The 18,829-nt window shown below is 39.1% G+C and overlaps 1 protein-coding gene and 1 long non-coding RNA gene across 2 annotated transcripts in view; one reads left to right on the top strand and one right to left on the bottom strand.

Moving 5' to 3' along the window:
- Positions 1–1,968, top strand: part of LOC124283036 — a 28,382-nt gene extending 26,414 nt beyond the window's left edge. Inside the window, exon 8 of the mRNA XM_046719048.1 lies at positions 1,858–1,968. Within this exon, the coding sequence (XP_046575004.1) occupies positions 1,858–1,964 (107 nt within the window). The 3' untranslated portion in view covers positions 1,965–1,968. The remainder of the gene's footprint in view (positions 1–1,857) is intronic.
- Positions 947–16,261, bottom strand: LOC124283037. Its single transcript, XR_006900292.1, has 3 exons — positions 14,917–16,261; positions 2,983–2,987; positions 947–959 (listed from the first exon to the last, which is right to left on the bottom strand). It is a non-coding gene; the product is annotated as an uncharacterized LOC124283037 (long non-coding RNA).
- Positions 16,262–18,829: the final 2,568 nt, after the last annotated feature.

Here is an 18,829-nt window from a genome sequence, read left to right on the forward strand (position 1 = left end):
GTTGTCATTTTTAAGGTTAATCCATTACATGTATATCACCCTGCAATCAAATAGTAAACTTTCGTTCACTCAAGACAAGGTTACAATTGTCCGATATGAACTCTCGCTCACTTCAGGATTTTTTTAATTTTGCTCACCTAAGATTAGGAGGTGTCCCCCATAATCCCCCATTGTCTAAGGATTAGCACGCTTCATTGCTTTGCCTACCTAAGACAATACCTGCCGGCATTCAGGGAAGTACCCCTGTAAACATTCTAGTCTAGACCAGACAATCATGTGATCAACAGCATGAGCATCGATTTACACAACTTGGGTACGATGATATGTGTGAACATAGTCAGCGAGTCTGACACCCCGATCCCGTTAGTTGCCTCTTTAAGGCAAACATGGATTACTGAAGACCAATTTAAGCCGGATCTGCACGAGTAGATGTACAATCAGTAAAACGTTTAAGTAGCTATGCATCCTATTCATCATTACTTATTTAAAATGCTGTAATTTTGTACACATTGAAAATTATGTGTTATTGTATTTCATGTACCACCTTGGATGTGTTATTCTGAAAAATATATGGGTTGAGTGGTTAGAAATAAACGTAGGACTTCAGGGAAGTTCAGGATTGTCAGTTCCCAGTGAATACATCACGCAGGAGTCGAACTTTAAATTTGCGAAGCACAGCTAATGATTCTCATTGATACTAACAGAAATTATTACCCTTAAGATAAATATGTCGAATTCTGATTGGTCAGTAGTCAGATTTGCCAGCTAGGGTGTACGAACCGTCAAATCTGTCATGTGACACACGTACACGGGTTGTACGAATGACCTTGACCTTAGATGGAACGTGGCTGCCAAACGGCTGATCGCTTCGAAATTTTAGAGTTGGCGTACTCAATTATGAGCATGAAATTTCTCATTTGTTTGTGTCAATAAATGTATCCCAAAAAAATAAAATGTTTCTGCATTTCACTTGTCGTTTAACAGTACTCAAATTCGATGATTTTATCATAAACTAAGCCATCCTAAGTTATCTCCCTTTATGACCCTTCGGGAAAAATCATGGCGAAACGTTTTGCGTCTCATTCTGCCGATGATTGAATGTTGTTATTTAAAGATAAGCTAAATCAAAATATCTTGAGGATAACAAATTCGTCTGCGTTTCAGGAAATACGGAATTTACAAGGGTCTTACAGTCCCGTACACCCTTTCAAAACACCATATGTGTAAACGTAACCTAAATTCGTGGATAACCTTGATTCGTGGATCGCGGAAATTATTATGCTAGCTCGTAAATTAAGTCTCCACTGACGTCACGAAGTGGTACTTTTGTTGTTCATACAATGCCACGCCTCGCTGACAAAAAAGTTCCGAATCTCTGCATTACACGCAAGTACACTAAATATAATTGTCCAGCATTAAGATAAATAGCCCCAGATCACTAATACCACCATTGTCAAATTATATTTTTACAAAATGTCAAGTAAAAACCTTCTCACTTCTCGTTGTCTGCTTTCCTTGGTGCCAATACTTACTGCAGTGGGATGTAGTACACAGTGGTATAAAGTAACCGACTACGTAATCCACGAAACAAGGTGACGTCACATTTTGTGGGCACATGATTGAGTGATGATTGCAAATGACTTTCGTTGACAAACGTTTAATTCACGAGTGGAATATTAAGCATTTTCAATTTGCTGAATCAATTAATAAAATAATCAGTGTGTATACAAAATGAAATCATGCATTTAAAATATGAATTCCGCCGCACTTCCCTTATATCCACGAATCAAGGTTACACGAGTGTATTAAGAGATGTGTTGCATGTTTATTTTCAATATTTATTTCCATTAATTCCAGACAAAAGCGAAAAGCCGCCCGCTCCGACTTCGGATGAGACCTACGAGGCGGTAGAGACTGAACAAGGAGAATACGTCGCTCCCATGATGCACTACCAGAACATGTGATCACATAAAAATAAAAATAAAAACTACCGTATGATCACGTGACACTGTGACGTCAGTCAACAGAGCGGGCCTGTGAACCTCATAGCGGGCTTGATGTCATTGCCAGTATAATGTATATCATTCATGTTTATGTCACTACAGAATAAATATAATTCGAGGTAGTCATTGAGTAATACGAAAAGACTGGAAGACCTGAAGGAAATTATTAGTGAGTGAGTGAGTTTAGTTTTACGCCGCTTTTAACAATATTCCAGCAATATCATGGCGGGGGACACCAGAAATGGGGATCACACATTGTGCCCATGTAGGGAATCGAACCCGGGTCTTCAGCTTGACGAGCGAACGCTTTAACCACTAGGCTACCCCACCGCCCCGGAAATTATGTAGGACTATTTGTGTCCTTAAGAATGTATTTGTGCATGAATATATGTGTTCGTGAGTGCTTGTATTTCTATGGAAGGTGTTATTTTTAATAACATATTTCCCTGCATCTTACCCAGAGCAAGGATTATAAAGTGTAGTGTCTTTAACAAAATATGTGTTTTTTATGTCCAATAAAACTTTTCAATTATTTTTAGCCAAAACTTGCTTATACATTTTACAACGCCATTGAAACATGTCGTTAATAGGTCAAATTATGGTATAAGTTGTTTTACCCATAGCAAATTCTTGTGATTCCAAAAGGAAAAGATCATGTATTGCGAAGTTATTCCTGTTCTCCAGCCCCTACATTCCACTCTAACAGACAACACAACACATTGTATCAACATAGGGCTCGCTGAGCGCTACACAATATTGGCCAGAAAGTAGACGACTTCCACTCATGAACAACACGCGTGCCTACAGCGTGACATTAAGACATGTATCCAATAACTCTGGGTATCAAGCGCACAGGGGGGACAACCAAGTTCATGACTCCTTTCCAACTTACAGTGAAACAATCTACAGCCGAACACCCTGGATTGCTAATAGGTTGTTAATAGGTCAACTTATGGTATAAATTGTTTTACCCATAGACAAATTCTTGTAATTCCAAAAGGAAAGATCATGTATTGCGAAGTAATTCAATTTATGTATATTTGTAGAGTCGGTTGTGTACATGACGTGAGACTTTAATAAATTATACAGTTATCTGTCAACAGTGTTTTTCAACTTAAAGCGCCAGGTCTCACGTGGGACAATGATGTGACGCATAAAATGACGCAATTAAGAAGCGCTTTGACTTAGCACTGCATGACTACCTGTAGGAAGTTCAGTATAATCACATTGAACAGCATTGTATGAACAGTCATTTGTAGATTTGTCATACACTCGTGTATGTGTATTCGTTGGCTACTATCGAATCAGTCAAATTATGTACTTACGGGGGTATCTGATACATTCTAAGCCGTACATAGTAAGAATTGCGTAAAAGTTAATTCTTTTCGTGAGCACTGGTGATTTCATTGGAGTTCATTTGGGACCATTGCCAAAGGAGGTTATATGATTCCATTGGACACCATTATCAAGGGTGATTTAGAGATATGCCTTTAATTTCCTACTCACAAAATGGAATTTAAAGAGTGAAGTGAGGAACTAATATATTGTTTACGATACTATACTCTTAACAGGGTAATTGAGTAATGCTACACACGTATTGCAACACTTATGATGTTTAACCCTCATTTATATTCACATTATTATGTTTCTATGATTGTTTTGACCCTGCGGGTGCACTGGACATTGATTTTAGAAACGTACTCGCTACGATCAATGGTGAGATTGACATACATTAAGCAAATATATAGTTTCAGTAAACTGTTCTTACAGCTCGATAACATTAAAAATCAATTGATTTCGTTGATGATAAGCAAATGTGGGACGTCCTCAACTGACAACTGCTCAAAGATATTGGTATGCGAATTGATTGCATGTCAATGAAGGCTACTGCAAGAGATATTGGTTGTCAGCCATCGACTATCAGCCGACTGGCCAGACAACATGACCATGGTTCATGACGTTAAGCTAGGGAGGATACAGCCCTTCCCAGAATCACAAGACTTCATCCGTTCAATAAGTGCCGTGTTAAAAACAGAATGGAGTGAGTGAGTGACTTTGACGCCGCTTTTAGTAATATTCCAGCAATATCACGACGGGGGACACCAGAGATGGGTTTCACACATTGTACCCTCGAGGGGAATCGAACCCGGATCTTCGGCGTGTCGAGTGAATGCTTTAACCACTAGGCTTCCCTACCGCCACTCCCCAAAAAAAGAATGGATTCCACATCATCGTTTGTCCAACAGAACGTTCCGGAATCGCCTAAAATCGGTCTGATATGGAGCCGGACGACGTTGAGCTCAAAGCAGCACGACCAATTTGGTGTCAAGCACGACGTTCATGGAAGTAAACGTCATGGGGAAGGGTCCACTGGTCGGACGAAAGATCATTTCTTTTGATCAGACTGATGGTCGAGTTCGTGTTTGGCGCCGTGTGCACAACATAATATCTTGGAGCAAGTACCGTTTGGCGGAGATTTAATGATGGTGTGGGGGTGGGTGCCTTTCACGTGACTGTAAAAAAAGACCTGGTTACGATCAGACAAAACCGGATTTGACGATGGAACGTCTCTGACAATGGAACGAACGTCTCTGACAATGGAACGTCTCTGACAACCTAGGCAGGGTTGTTTTGTTGTGACATTTAGGATGACCTTCCTCCGAACACAAGGCCAGTCTTCCGACAAGCTAGACCACATCGTGTACATGCCGTTGGTGATTTCTTACGTCAAAAGGCGGTAGCAACTCTTCCTTGGTCCTCCAGATAGGTGATTAATGGAGAACGGGGAGAAGGACCACTTGGGAACTTAGCCTGCTCCATGCCAGTGGTTACAGATATTAGGCGTTCCGGGCTCTCGGCTAATTAGGTGATGTGGGAGAAGGTTAGGCAGGAAGATAAGGTGATGTGGGTATTCTCCTCCAGATTTCAATCCCATATGTTTGTGACATTATAGGTCGTCAGAGATATCCTCCAGTGCAAAAATATTGATGCACGGGAACAAGCCCTCCATCAAGAATGGAACTCAATACCTCAGTATTTGATACAGTCAATGAGGGAACTGACTGAGTTTGGTTTTACGCCGCTTTTAGCAATATTCCAGCAACATCACGGCGAGGGACACCAGAAATGGGCTTCACACAATGTACCCATGTGGGAATTCGAAACCGGGTCTTCGGCGTTACGAGCCAACGCTTTAACCACTAGGCTACCCCACCGCCCTCAATGAGGGAAAGGGTTGGGGGTGTTATTATTGAAGAGGTTACACCAATTAATGACATTGTACTTGGACCAGACAACCCAGTGATAAATCACGTGCATCCCATGCAGCTAGGATGCGATGCGAAGCACGCACCGTGCCCGACCACCCATCCAAGTAGCAGCATCTCAGAAGAACTGGAACCTGTATTACACCCGGACTCCCGTGTACAATAATGGAATGGTAACATAAATACTTGGATATCGAGGTGGTTTGATTGGTTGAATTTGATTTATAATTTGGAAAGATAGTGCACACTACATATGCATGTATGTATGCGGTTGTAGGGTTAGCTGTTCGGTTAATAGTATTTCGCAAGATATTGGTCGGTTTAAGATCCACAGTATAGTTTAGCTCAATAACTTAGTATTTTACGTGCGCTTCTCATTAAACGACACTTTGTACAAGGCGAATGTTTCATATTTTGCTTAATGTGGAAATGCAATATCTCAACTGAACGAGGTTGTAAATATTCAGTTTGAACTTCGCAAAGCAGAGACAGACATTACTGATGACATCAGGCAAGCCACCTTCCTAACTGTAGGTTGCTGGGCTGTCAGGCTGTCCGTATTTTTGTTGAGCTTCCCCCATCTCCCTCCCGCCCTGAATTTTATTTCCGACGCCAAATAATAAAAGTTTTCCTTATCTCGATTTTCCACGCAGCTGTGAAAATCTTATCTATACCCCGAAATGATAAACAATTACTCTTAGTCTCTAACCTTAAGCACTCCTAAAATAACCCGAATTAGCTTGATTTTATTTGTTCATCTCAAGTGATTACAAACTGTTTCTGAAGCAAAACCACTTGTTCTACATCACAAATTAACTTAACCACTATCCCCATGTCATCTACAGACTGTAAATTTAAAATTTCATCTTAAAACAAAGTTACACAATAAGTAGTGGTTAGAGCTTCCGCCCGGAGAGCGGAAGGTCGCGGGTTCGATCCCTGACCGCGTCATACCAAAAGACATTAAAATATGGTACTTGTTGGTTCCTGCCTGGCGCTCGGCATTAATGGGTACAACAAGGACTGGTTGGCTCCGAGTCAGTATAATGTGTCTGAGTAGGGTATTCATGCTTCACTGCGGCATGGTATCTCAGTGGGCTAGCACTATAAAACCAGCTTAAGTCTGGGCTAGTACAAGCAGCCGCACATACACAAACACAGGCATGCACGTCGTCATATGAGCGAAATATTCTAAAGCACGACGATAAACCCAATTTCACCTCACCTCCCCTCACACTAGTGAGTGAGTGAGTATGGTTTTACACCGCTTCTAGCAATATTCCAGCAATATCAGGGCAGGGGACACCAGAAATGGGGACTTCCTCATGAAGCTGAAAGGGACCTTAAGTAGTTTCAATACCCTTGCTCAGATAGGTAGGAAACACACTTGAACCTACTAATGTATCATTAATCTTCTAATCAAATGATATATTTATTCAATACTTGAACCTACTGATGTATCATTAATCTTCTAATCAAATGATATATTTATTCAATACGATTGACTATCCAAGCATCATATTTAGTATTTATGTATCCAAAAACTTGAAACATAGTGACTGTGTAGATTGGGGTGAATTCTGATATTATGTGTGAATTTTAGTTTTAACTTTTATGCTGCTTTTAGCAATAGTCCAGCAATATCACAGCAGGAGACAGCAGAAATGGGCTTCTAACATTGTGCCCATATGAGGAATCCAACCAGGGTCTTCAGTCTGACAAGCAAACATTTAACCACAGGGCTACCCAACTACCCCTCTGCTTTTATGAGAATTCAATTTTTATCACAGCATGTCAGTTTAATCTGAGATGAGAGATCAGAACACATTGCAGTCCCAAGATGTTTGGTGAAACCTGCTGATATGATGCGGACATACCTTGAAACTATCTATACACAAAGCTTTTTAGAAAAAATATTTCTTAAGCAAAATGGTTTGTAACATGTTATATTTCAGACTACACTTTCTCAGTTAAGTACAGATCCTACATTTGGGGTTGATTGCCATTCAGACTCTGAATCCACACTTTCAGACACCTAATCACCAGCACACAAAAGTGAGCAAGTGAAACTACTGAGCCAATGCGGCTTCCAAAACTTGGAAGTCTGACAACTGGCAGTACCTTGTGTACCATATATTACCGTAGATATTAGCCGATCCCAAAGATAAGCCGACCCCCTAACTTGACCCTTAAAATCAGTGTCAAAATGGTATATTTCGTGCATAAGCCGATCCCCTGCAACGAGGTCCTACTCCGGCAAACTCAGACCACAGACAACTGGCAGTTACTGATAATTACAACTTTGGTCCGCATTATTCAAAGAATTCACAATCATGTTGTGTCAACTCACGCCTCGAAATGAAGTGTAGTTGACAGAAAATGGATAATATATTTTGTTTTGCTAAACATCATACTAATTGTAGCTGGACGATTGCTTATTTTATCCCATTCCATGTGTATACAACTTCCGCTTACCATGTTCATGAGGTTTTTCGCTACAGCACCAATTTCACATATTATCAACAAACACAAACTGATTACCGCCTCGTTATCCATGGACTACTAGTTTACAGTAACATCGGTGAAAACGTGTGTGAATTTAATCATAAAATGGCATGCTTATTTCACCTCGTTCCATGCACTACAACTTCCGCTTACCATGTTCATGAGGGTACTCCTCTTGCAAGTGTAAATTGAAATTGGCTGCCAAACCTATGCATGCACACTGCATTTTAGAATGTGGTCAAATTAAACATGTTTTATTTGGGCCTACACTTTCTCAGTAAACATGGTAAAGAACAGATTCTACTACCTGTTGCAATTTTTTAGATATATATGTCTGTACAGGTCATAGACCTCTAACATGAACACAATGTGATAGGCCACTATTCCTTTGACTGACTGAGTTTGGTTTTACGCCGCTTTTAGCAATATTCCAGCAACATCACGGCGGGGGACACCAGAAATGGGCTTCACACATTGTACCCATGTGGGGATTCGAACCTGGGTCTTCGGCGTGACGAGCCAACACTTTAACCATTAGCCTACCCCACCGCCCCTATTCCTTTGAAATTCACACAGGACAAAGCAAAATACACTTTAGTATAATTTATTTAGCTGTGGCACTCAAAAAAGTACTCTAACATTCATTCACATTTTCATTCAAGTGGTCAAATACACACACTGGATTTGCTGAAGATATGATAACCATTAGGGCTGGTGACTTCCCAAATTGGCGATCAGTGTCAGTTATCAGACCATTGGTAGGCACTTCCTGCTCAGAAGAAAAACAGCAAGTTGGTAAGATGACGTTCATGGGATATACAATGTTCTACATAGGGTGGTACTTTCTTCAGCATCCGGTGTGTACATCCAAGCAGTAGGTAAGATATGGTCACAGTGTCACCGTCAGGTGACCATGACCCAGTTTAACATGTACAAGTTTGTATCACACATTTCCATGGCAGGATGCTCTTATTCCTCCTCCCCTGCTGCTGTGAATTTGTCCTTGATGTCGTCGTATAGTTTCTGAAGAAAATAAAATGAACATTAATGAAAATAATGCCCACATGGGTAAAAACCCCAGTCTTCCAAAATCAAACTTCAAAACTGCTAATAACATCAAAATTCAGTTTGACAACACAGAAAGCTTGAGAGTTATGCCCATGTTTGCATAAGCCAAACACAAGACTGCTAATGCACTGAGTGCTCCAATAGCCTCCAAATTAAAGTCGAGGGAATTAAGCATTGAGAGAGGGATAGTAACTCTAAACCATTGTTAGTCATTTATTCTAAAAACATGTGGGCACACTTGATTTCTGAAAGACACACATAAAATATGTCAGGTGCCCAAAGGAACACTAAGAAAAAAAAGTTTTCTATCCCTGATAGTATTTGAGACTGAGCTTGCTTCATAACATTGTGTAAGCACCAGAAAGGGAAGTCCATTGATAGATTTGATGTCATAAAATAATGCATGTGGAGGTGTATGAGATTCCTTCACACTAGCAACCATGCTCCCAAATGCCTAACATAAGTGATAATTGTTGCATCATTAATGAAAAAGATATGGGAATGGTCTAAAATGAATACTACGATCAACAAGAACTGACTGATAAGATGATAATGTAATTTGTTTTAAACATGGGTGACACGGCAGGTTAGATCCAGTTAAATTTGGACTAGGTAATCCAATGTTACTACTTTTGGGAAGAAAGAAAAACAAAAGTGTACTGTCAGCATTAGAAACAAATAGATGTGCGCCATCCCTTATTGTCATTCATAGAGTGAGTGAGTATTATTTTACTCCGCTTTTAGTAATACTCCAGTGACAGGGGACACCAGAAATGGGCTTCACACATTGCACCCATGGGAACTGAACCCGGATCTTCCCAGTGACAAGCGAACGCTTTAAACACAAGGGTACCCCCCTGCCTCTCAATCGTAGAGATACAATCAGGAGATAAACAAACATTTTGCCACTAAGCTGAAGAATGAAATATTTACAGACCATATTTCACCCACATACATAAGGGTGAAACTGTGTGTCGCTTCTTTATAAGCAAGTAAGTGGAAACACCTTCATAATGACGCAAGCCTTGCTACTTTTATTATGAAACATCACTATTATGATATCAGGATCTTGTAGCATCCAACTGATTAGAAGAACAATATGATTAAAATTATTACTGATTTAACATGTGGCCATGGCCATCCAAGTAAGGATGAACAAATCCCATTTTCAATGTAAAAATGTTTAGCTCAAAGATAAGACCTTGTGACATGACACTGAGAGTAGTGTTCTGTGGCAGGTCAATAATGAAACGTGATATATATTGTAAACATCCTACTGTAGAGTGTCGGAGGTGCATGTGGCACCTGTAGCATTATCATCCAGCTGCCATGGGACATCGAGTGAGTGAGTGAGTTTAGGTTTACGCCGCACTCAGCAATATTCCAGCTATATGGCGGCGGCGGTCTGTAAATAATTAAGTCTGCACCAGACAATCCAGTGAATCAACAGCATGAGCATCGGTCTGCGCAACTGGGAATCGATGACATGTGTCAACCAATCCAGCGAGCCTGACCACTCGATCCCGTTAGTTGCTTCTTACGACTCATTTTAACCCGGACTTTCATGGGTTGGGACATCAGAGAGGCAAGCCAAAGGCAATGACAACTCAACATACTGAGTGGCACCATCCATACTAAGTCTAAGTGTTTACTGCTGAGATCATGTATCAGGTGGTTGAAATGAAGCTGACTGTTTCAAAGAAACATTCCCTATTCTCGCTCAGATCACGATTCTAACCAAGGTAGACTCAGTGGGGTAGCCTTCTGGTAAAAAGCGTTCGTTCATTACGACAAAGACAGTGTTTACCCTTGCTATCTAATCTGAGTTTAAGATAAATTGTCTTTAATTAGCTACTGACATGGTTTACAATTGTTCGTGCAATAACCTACAAACAGCGTCCAAAAACCCATAACACACATTTGCCCGGCAACCACTAAAGCACGAATTCAGTCCAGGTCAAGTTTGACCTTTCGGTGTTGGGGAAAATCTTAAAATTTTGTTTACGTAAATGATAACACAGTATCAGCACATACACTCTGTTGCACAGTTGTCTCATATATTTGGAATGTTCCATAGGGGCACTAAATAGTGACTAACGGAACTGTTGATTGTGACATGAAAACTCTGTCAATGACGTGTGATACTTACACCCCTATTGAGGTAGTTGAATAAAAAGTCGCCTCCCTGGTCAAACGCCCTTTCGAAAAAGAATGCCCCTACGACGATTGACAACGCGAACGTTGATGTCCGCCGGAATACATTCTGGTATACTTTCGAAACGAGAGACATCGTGCTTGCGTTCGTTTGACCTTGCTGCGAGCTTGCAGTGGAAGAATATGTAAAGAGTAGAAAATAGTTCGGCTTCATAGAGTGCGGTATATTTTTACATGTAACTTGGGTGATGTGAATGTATATTTTACGTATTTGTATGTGTGACAGGTACCAGGAATTTATTGTATCTGAAATAAAAGGCAACAGCTATTAGATAACTATATTTTAAAGTGTAGTTCTACAGCCTAACCACTCATTCGGAAATTCTACCTCCAAACATTAGAGTCACGGGGAGAAGTCATTGAAGCTGTATGAAGGCTTATATGGTTTTAGCCAAACACTTTCTCCCTTTGACATGTTTGTTTGCTTATAACGTTTGATATGGAAAGCTATCGAAAGAGACTTTAGGGCATTAAGTGAATGTTGTTTGTTTTGTCTATGAATATTGTCATGGAAACTAAATGATCTGATGTGAAACTGTTCATTAACTATTTTTTTACATTAACGATTTTGACATTTATGAAAGAGAAAATCACAGATGTTTGTGAGAAAATCACATTTGATATCATGATTGAAAGAATATTGTACTATGAAAATTCAATACATTTTAAGGCCAACCATGACAAATGACATCATTGACGGTTTGTGACAGTAAAATACAGAGGTCAACTACACTGAGGCCCAGTGTGATTCCTTGCCAGTTTAGACCAATGAAGATCTGTGAAGAATTGGTCGTCAGCAACCCATGCTTGTCGTGTGAGGCGACTAACAGGGTCGGTCTCGTCTACTTGGCTGACATGTCATTGTATCCCATTTGTGTAGATCAGTGCTCATGACTTGATCACTGGATTGTCTGGTCCAGACTCAATTATTTACAGACTGTGGCCATATAGCTGGAATATTGCTGAGTGTGGTGTTAAACAAGAAACAAACAAATGAAAAACACATTTGTCACATTTACCCACATTATCAGAAGTAGATTTCATGTAATACTTGTGAGGTGAGGTGAGGTGAAATTGGGTTTAACGTCGTGCTTGAGAATATTTCGCTCATATGACGACGTGCATGCGTGTGTATGTGTATGTGCGGCTGCTTGTACTAGCCCAGACTTAAGCTGGTTTTATAGTGCTAGCTCACTGAGATACCATGCCGCAGTGAAGCATGAATACCCCACTTAGACACAGTATACTGACTCCGAGCCGACCAGTCCTTGTTCTACCCATTAATGCCGAGTGCCAGGCAGGGACCAACAAGTACCATAGTTTAACGTCTTTTGGTCGGGGATCGAACCCACGACCTTCCGCACTCCGGGCGGGCAGGGCATTGAACTTGGCCTACGGTGTGATGAGCCTATTTTGCTTCCCATCTTGCAAGTTCTTGAATCAGATATTTTCATGTTTTTATAGATATCATGTGATCTCTGTGCATAATTGTAAGGTTCATGTCTGATGTCATTACACCAACTGTGGCACAAGTCACCAGTAACGGACATTTAGTGACTTTGAACTTCCTGTAAGAGCTACCTTTAATAGAACTGTGGCTCATGTCATGCCATAAACTTGAATCTATGGATAATAATGTAGCCCATGCATAGAAATACCATGTTCTAGTATTTTAGTGTGAAAAAAAGCTCAGCCACAACCCCAGAATCTATTTAGTCAGCTCACCTGGTGCAAGTGAGCTTACTCATCTTGAATCCCTCATCGAAAACATAAATTCCAAAGCTGAGTGAGTGAGTGAGTTTAGTTTTACACCGCACTCAGCAATATTCCAACTATATGACGGCAGTCTGTAAATAAGCGAGTCTGGACCAGACTATCCAGTGATCAACAGCATGAGCATCGATCTGCGCAATTGGGATTTTTATGACATGTGTCAAGGACCTTCACGGGTCTCCAAAGCTGAAGCTGAACATGAAGCATTTTTTGTTCCAACCACTTATAAATGACATGGGAGACATATTGAAAAACTTGGCCACTTGTTTCCAAACATTAATGAAATTTAGTATATGTGTAATTATTCTGCTGCTCCAAAGTTGATGCTCAATTCATCAATTTCAATATCTTCCGAACAAAATGAAATATTGAACACAAGATCCAGGTAAATCATAATAAATTTTATTTGACTAAGACAACAAAACAAAACATCAGCATAAGGAAAATCTCACAAAAATTGTTCAGAAAATAATAAAGATAATCTGTGATAAAATATAAGAAATGATAAAACTCTACGAAGCATGTAATATAAGCAGCGGCGGAGTACAGGTCAATAGGTCAAAGCTGGGGGGCATCTCAAGCATTGTTCCCTGTAATGAAACATATTACCATCCCTTCTAACCCAACTAAGGGTGGGGTGGGGCTTGAGAGAGCAAGAAGGGCGTGGAGAAAAAGTTTGTAAAAGACAGAATCTTTTGGTCACAGTTTGTTTCAAGTAAGCAGGAGACAATCAAATAATCTTACAAACAATTTATCCTTTCAGTGGTGTTTGTCTGTTGTTTAACGCCACACACAGTGTTATTCCAGCCATATGGTGGTGTCTGTAAATAATCAATTTCGGACCAGACAATCCAGTGATCAACAGCATGGGATATGATGACATGTCAACCAAGTCAGCAAGCCTGACCACTCAATCCTGTTTGTCTCCTCTTACAACAAACATGGGTTGCTGGAGACCAATTCTAATGCTCCATGGGCGGAGAGGGATTGGTAGAAGAGTCAGTAACAGTCTCCCACACCTCAGAGAATATAGTGATAAAAGATTCCAACTAACGTCCAGAATGATTGAGCATCCAGATGACCTCATTCTGAAATTAACAGTTATTCTAGGATTCTGGGCTCCTTTATGATTTTATTATGTTTGTTTTGTTTTTGTAGATATAATTATATTTCTTAATCAGATAACTTTATTTCTGGGACTAAATGTAAATGTTGGGAGTCGGGATAGAGCTGTAGGCTCATAGCTGGTAGAAGTGGTGTGGGGACAGATTAGGCATAGAGAGAACAGAGTGTGCAACTCAAAACAACTCAAATCACCCATAGTAATGTAAGAGGATTAACCCATATGTAATGTAGAGGGATTAATAAAGAGATTAAAGACATTATCAGAGGCATAGGGAGAATTCAGAGTGTGCAACTCAAATCACAGAATTAACCCATAGTAATGTAAGAGGATTGATAGAGGGCATTAGGATTAAAACATTATCAGAGGCATAGGGAGAACAGAGTGTGCAACTCAAAACAACTCAAATCAGAGAATTAACCCATAGTAATGTAGAAGGATTAATAAAGGGCTTTAGACATTATCAGAGGCATAGGGAGAACAGAGTGTGCAACTCAAAACAACTCAAATCAGAGAATTAACCCATAGTAATGTAGAAGGATTAATAAAGGGCTTTAGACATTATCAGAGGCATAGGGAGAACAGAGTGTGCAACTCAAAACAACTCAAATCAGAGAATTAATCCATAATAATGTAGAAGGATTAATAAAAGGGCATTAGGATTATATTATAATAAGAAGGATAGCATATGTGCAACTCCAAGCATCATGTAAATCTGAGATTATAATCTCCAAAACAACTAGGAAGCCATGAGTGAAATGGTATCCATGTTACCATACAGAGAGTAAAGCATGGGCTTCTCATGACATGTCGGCACCGGATGTGTTCCCCAGTACAAGGTCAAATACGGTTACTGACTGTTGAAATAAAATACCCCCTGGGAGACCACATCTCCAGACCAAACAAAACCAGTACGGAGAGGAGGCACCACAGATAGGAAATGTGTCACTGATAACATGATCACATGTGAAATGTCTGCAAATGAAAATCAACATTGTCACTTTACTTGGCTTAAAGTGTGTCTATGTACACATATTTTGACCTTTAGTGGTTATATAACAGCTCACACAAGGTATCAACAAACACTAACAGGCAGCCTTCCATCATTTAAATACAGCAAAGATTGAATAATCAATGACTGAATAATTTATTTTACCAAAGCAAGTTGATTTTTCGTAAAACACATCTATTTTGCATTTATTTTTTGACAAAATTAATTTCATTTTCACATCCTGAAACTGATTGTCATGACATAATCTGTAACTATTCCATGACTATAGATTCTTGAAAACCTTTCAACTGACTCTCTGTGCATTTTCAAAAAATATTCTACTCATAAAAAGTTAAAAAACACCAATCTTGTTATCTGAAAATAATTCAGTGAAGGATGCTCAACATGGGTATTCCAACACACAGAATTCCAAGTCTGGATGTTCCATAACTTGTATAGGGTAATATATGGCCTTCACCTTGCAACCATCGGGAGGAACATACAGTTTTCCCATACCATGTTTTCACCGAGCATCAGTTGCATCTTGTTTATACATTCGATGTAGATGCCATGTGTACATGAATACACAATACCAACCATCGTATGTTTTCATAGCCGTGACAATTTACACTCGTCTCGGGGGACACAAAGTAGGTGATCTTGACGACCAGTTGTCACGGTGGCTGAGTGGGTTAGATTGCTGACTTTGTGTTCTGGTTATTAGGTGCCTGACTCTGAGAATGTGGGTTCGAATCCTGGATTGGACTCAACCCTAAAATTACTAGAACCTGTACTTTACTGTATAATTCCAAATATAACACATTTTGCCATATTTAGATGTTCACAAAAAATATAAAAACAAAGATGTAGCAGTGTTAAATGTATATTTCAAGAGCATACAGAATGCAGTTTCAAAACGTGTGTCTGGTTTGTGCACATTTCAAAACAACCCACCCTATATTAACTACAAATTAAAAAATGAAATAATTTTGTTTGGCTTAATGGTATACCGGTATATCATTCTTATATACAAGATTTGTATACTGAAAAGTCTTAAGTTATCACTTTCTTATATACAGGAGTGTTAACTTCTGAAATTGAGTATTATGACATAATTCATATTATCTAGATCTGAATCATTTAGCACCAACCATCCACTATATACGTCAATAACAAAGCTATAGTAGGTAGGCCTAACTAAAAAGATTGATAGTGGAAATATTGTCTTTAAGTGGCATTAAGAAGCTGGTATCCATAAAACAGTGTTCATCTTCAATGGAAATATTGTTAATATCATACACAAACTATTGTGATGAATTACAGTCCGTTTGGCTCAAAAGCGGACTGATGAATTGCCATCTAACTCGAAAACTAATAAACATATAATACCCAATGAAAGGCTGATCATAATCAAAACATCAGACCAACTCTGTGATTTGTTTGCAGAATTTAGTCCTAAAATTAAAAAAGTTGTTTAACAACCTATCATTAAAATATTGACACAGTTCACTATTTATTACTAGGGAGGAGTGCAGAGAAAGGGACAGCCAGGTGTTAGAGAAGCACGTGCACAAGTACCGACAAAGTTATTGATTCATCAACCTGTGCTGTGCCGTCTCCATCCTTTCTCGAACACCTGGCTGTCCCTTTCTCTGCACTCCTCCCTCGTAGCAAATAGTGAACTGTGTCAATATTTTAATGATATTTTGTTAAACAACTTTTTTATTTTTAGGACATGAATTCTGCAAACAAATCACAGAGTTGGTCTGATGTTTTGATTATGATCAGTGTTTCATTGAGTATTTTCTGTTTATTAGTTTTCGAGTTAGATTGCAATTCATCGGTCCGCTTTTGAGACAAACGGACTATAAGTTTAATTTACTCACATAATACACAAAGTTAGGATTTTATTCACTGGCTACTTCTAAATTCTGTTCAGGATGTTGTTTTGTTGGAAACTCACGCAAAAAGATTTCACCTCTCACCAGTAGTATGAAATATATTCATTTCTTTCAGAATTTTCGGGACAATTTTTGCTCAAAGTCACATACAATACAATAGAATATTTATCAATAATTGATTGATATTTAGTTAACCATTATCGATCTGTATGATCCATATCGATAGCCAGCCCTGATAGTAGATAAATGAGAGTTGTAGCATCTATCCAATTAGTACCTACTAAAACAGTAGCTCAGTAGTTGATATCCAAATATTAGTACATTCTTAGTAGTTAAACAAGCAGTAGCTCTCCCAGTGGTAGAAAATAGAAGCTGCTATTCAAATAGCATTTGTCTGAGTAGTAGCTATCCAAATAGTATCTTTCTGGTATGGTAGGGCATGTTGCATTAAATTTAATGATTCAGCTTTTAGGTTCCGTGAGGTCAACGTGCCCTGAGGTTAACGTACCTTGAGGTCAACGTACCCTGAGGTCAACGTACCTTGAGGTCAACATGCCCTTGTTGCTCATAATATCAATCACCAGATTGCCCAATTCGATTAATTACAGACCTTTATCACAAAAAAAATTAAAACAAAAATGTAGAAGAGTTAAATGGGTTTTTTCAAGAATACATAGAATGCAGTTTCAAAAAACATGTGTCTGATGTGTGCATGTTTCAAAACAACCCACCCTATATTAACTACAATTGAAAACAAATGAAATATTACTGAAACAACACACTGAAGTGGTATTGTTCATGTCTCTAGTAATCTCAAACTGGTTTGAAAATAGTTTGCCACATCAAGAACAAGAATTTAATCAGCTAAAATTGTGATTGCATTAAACTTCAAAATTGAATCGTTCGACCTTCAAATCGAGCTTCAGTATTTCAAGATTTGTTCTGAATAAATCTTGCAAAGATGTCAACAAAATACATAACAATGTAGATACACAAGACAATGATAATAATGATAACAATAACATATATAAATATTTTGCTGTCTCCATGTTAGAAAGGTGCTACACAATTCATACCCTGGTACTCTTATGATCTGTATACAAACATTATACGTACCCATCTCCCTGAGGAGTATACCACCAAAGATCCATAATACCCTGGTCATGTGACTTGTGTCCAGTCATAATTCAAACACATCTCCCTGAGGAGTATACCACCTAAGATTCACAATACCCTGGTCATGTGACTTGTGTCAAGTCATAATTCAATCTCTACTCCTTGGGGAGAATACCACCAAAACAACACTATACAGTGATGAAAAATACATCCTGAGGCGTGTACAACTGAAGCTGCCTGAAATGCACTAGAAAGATGGCATTTCATCCTACTTGGTACCCATTCACTGCTGGAGCAACATATAAAAGTCATTAATTCAAGGAAACACCATTATTCTTAGCCTTAGTGTTGAGCGTGACTATCGTCTTAAGAATAAACATTCTGACAAGCAATGTCATCCATAACTCTACTCTCGACGCCAGTGGATTCTGTCAATCACTGCCTCCCACACTCCGGCACAGCATAACATCACTGCCACAGGTTAATTTGCATATCACGTGACCGGACTTATCTCTTGTTTGAAATCAAACGCGCATAATAAGAAGAGACTGGACTCACGAAAACTTTTCGGCGCTCTCTTCATCATGTTTTACATTGTTACATATATATTCTTCCACAACTGCGACAGTTAGGTCTATGACAGTACATATGTAGATATCAAACTGGCCGCATCGTTTGCTCTCCGTCGGCTTCGATGACAGCACATGGAGCCGTACAACCTATGTAAACAAAGGATCGCTACGCAAATCGAAATAGTGTTACATGTTTTTGGATATTTTCTCAGTGAAACTAATTCATTCTATTAAAGATGTTTAGTTAGATGTGTAGACTCGTCAAACATAAAAGAGCAAAAGAAATCTGTACATTAT

Source organism: Haliotis rubra, unplaced genomic scaffold (assembly GCF_003918875.1).
Source record: "Haliotis rubra isolate DU_JTF1 unplaced genomic scaffold, ASM391887v1 Scf309, whole genome shotgun sequence".
Lineage (NCBI taxonomy): Eukaryota > Metazoa > Mollusca > Gastropoda > Lepetellida > Haliotidae > Haliotis > Haliotis rubra.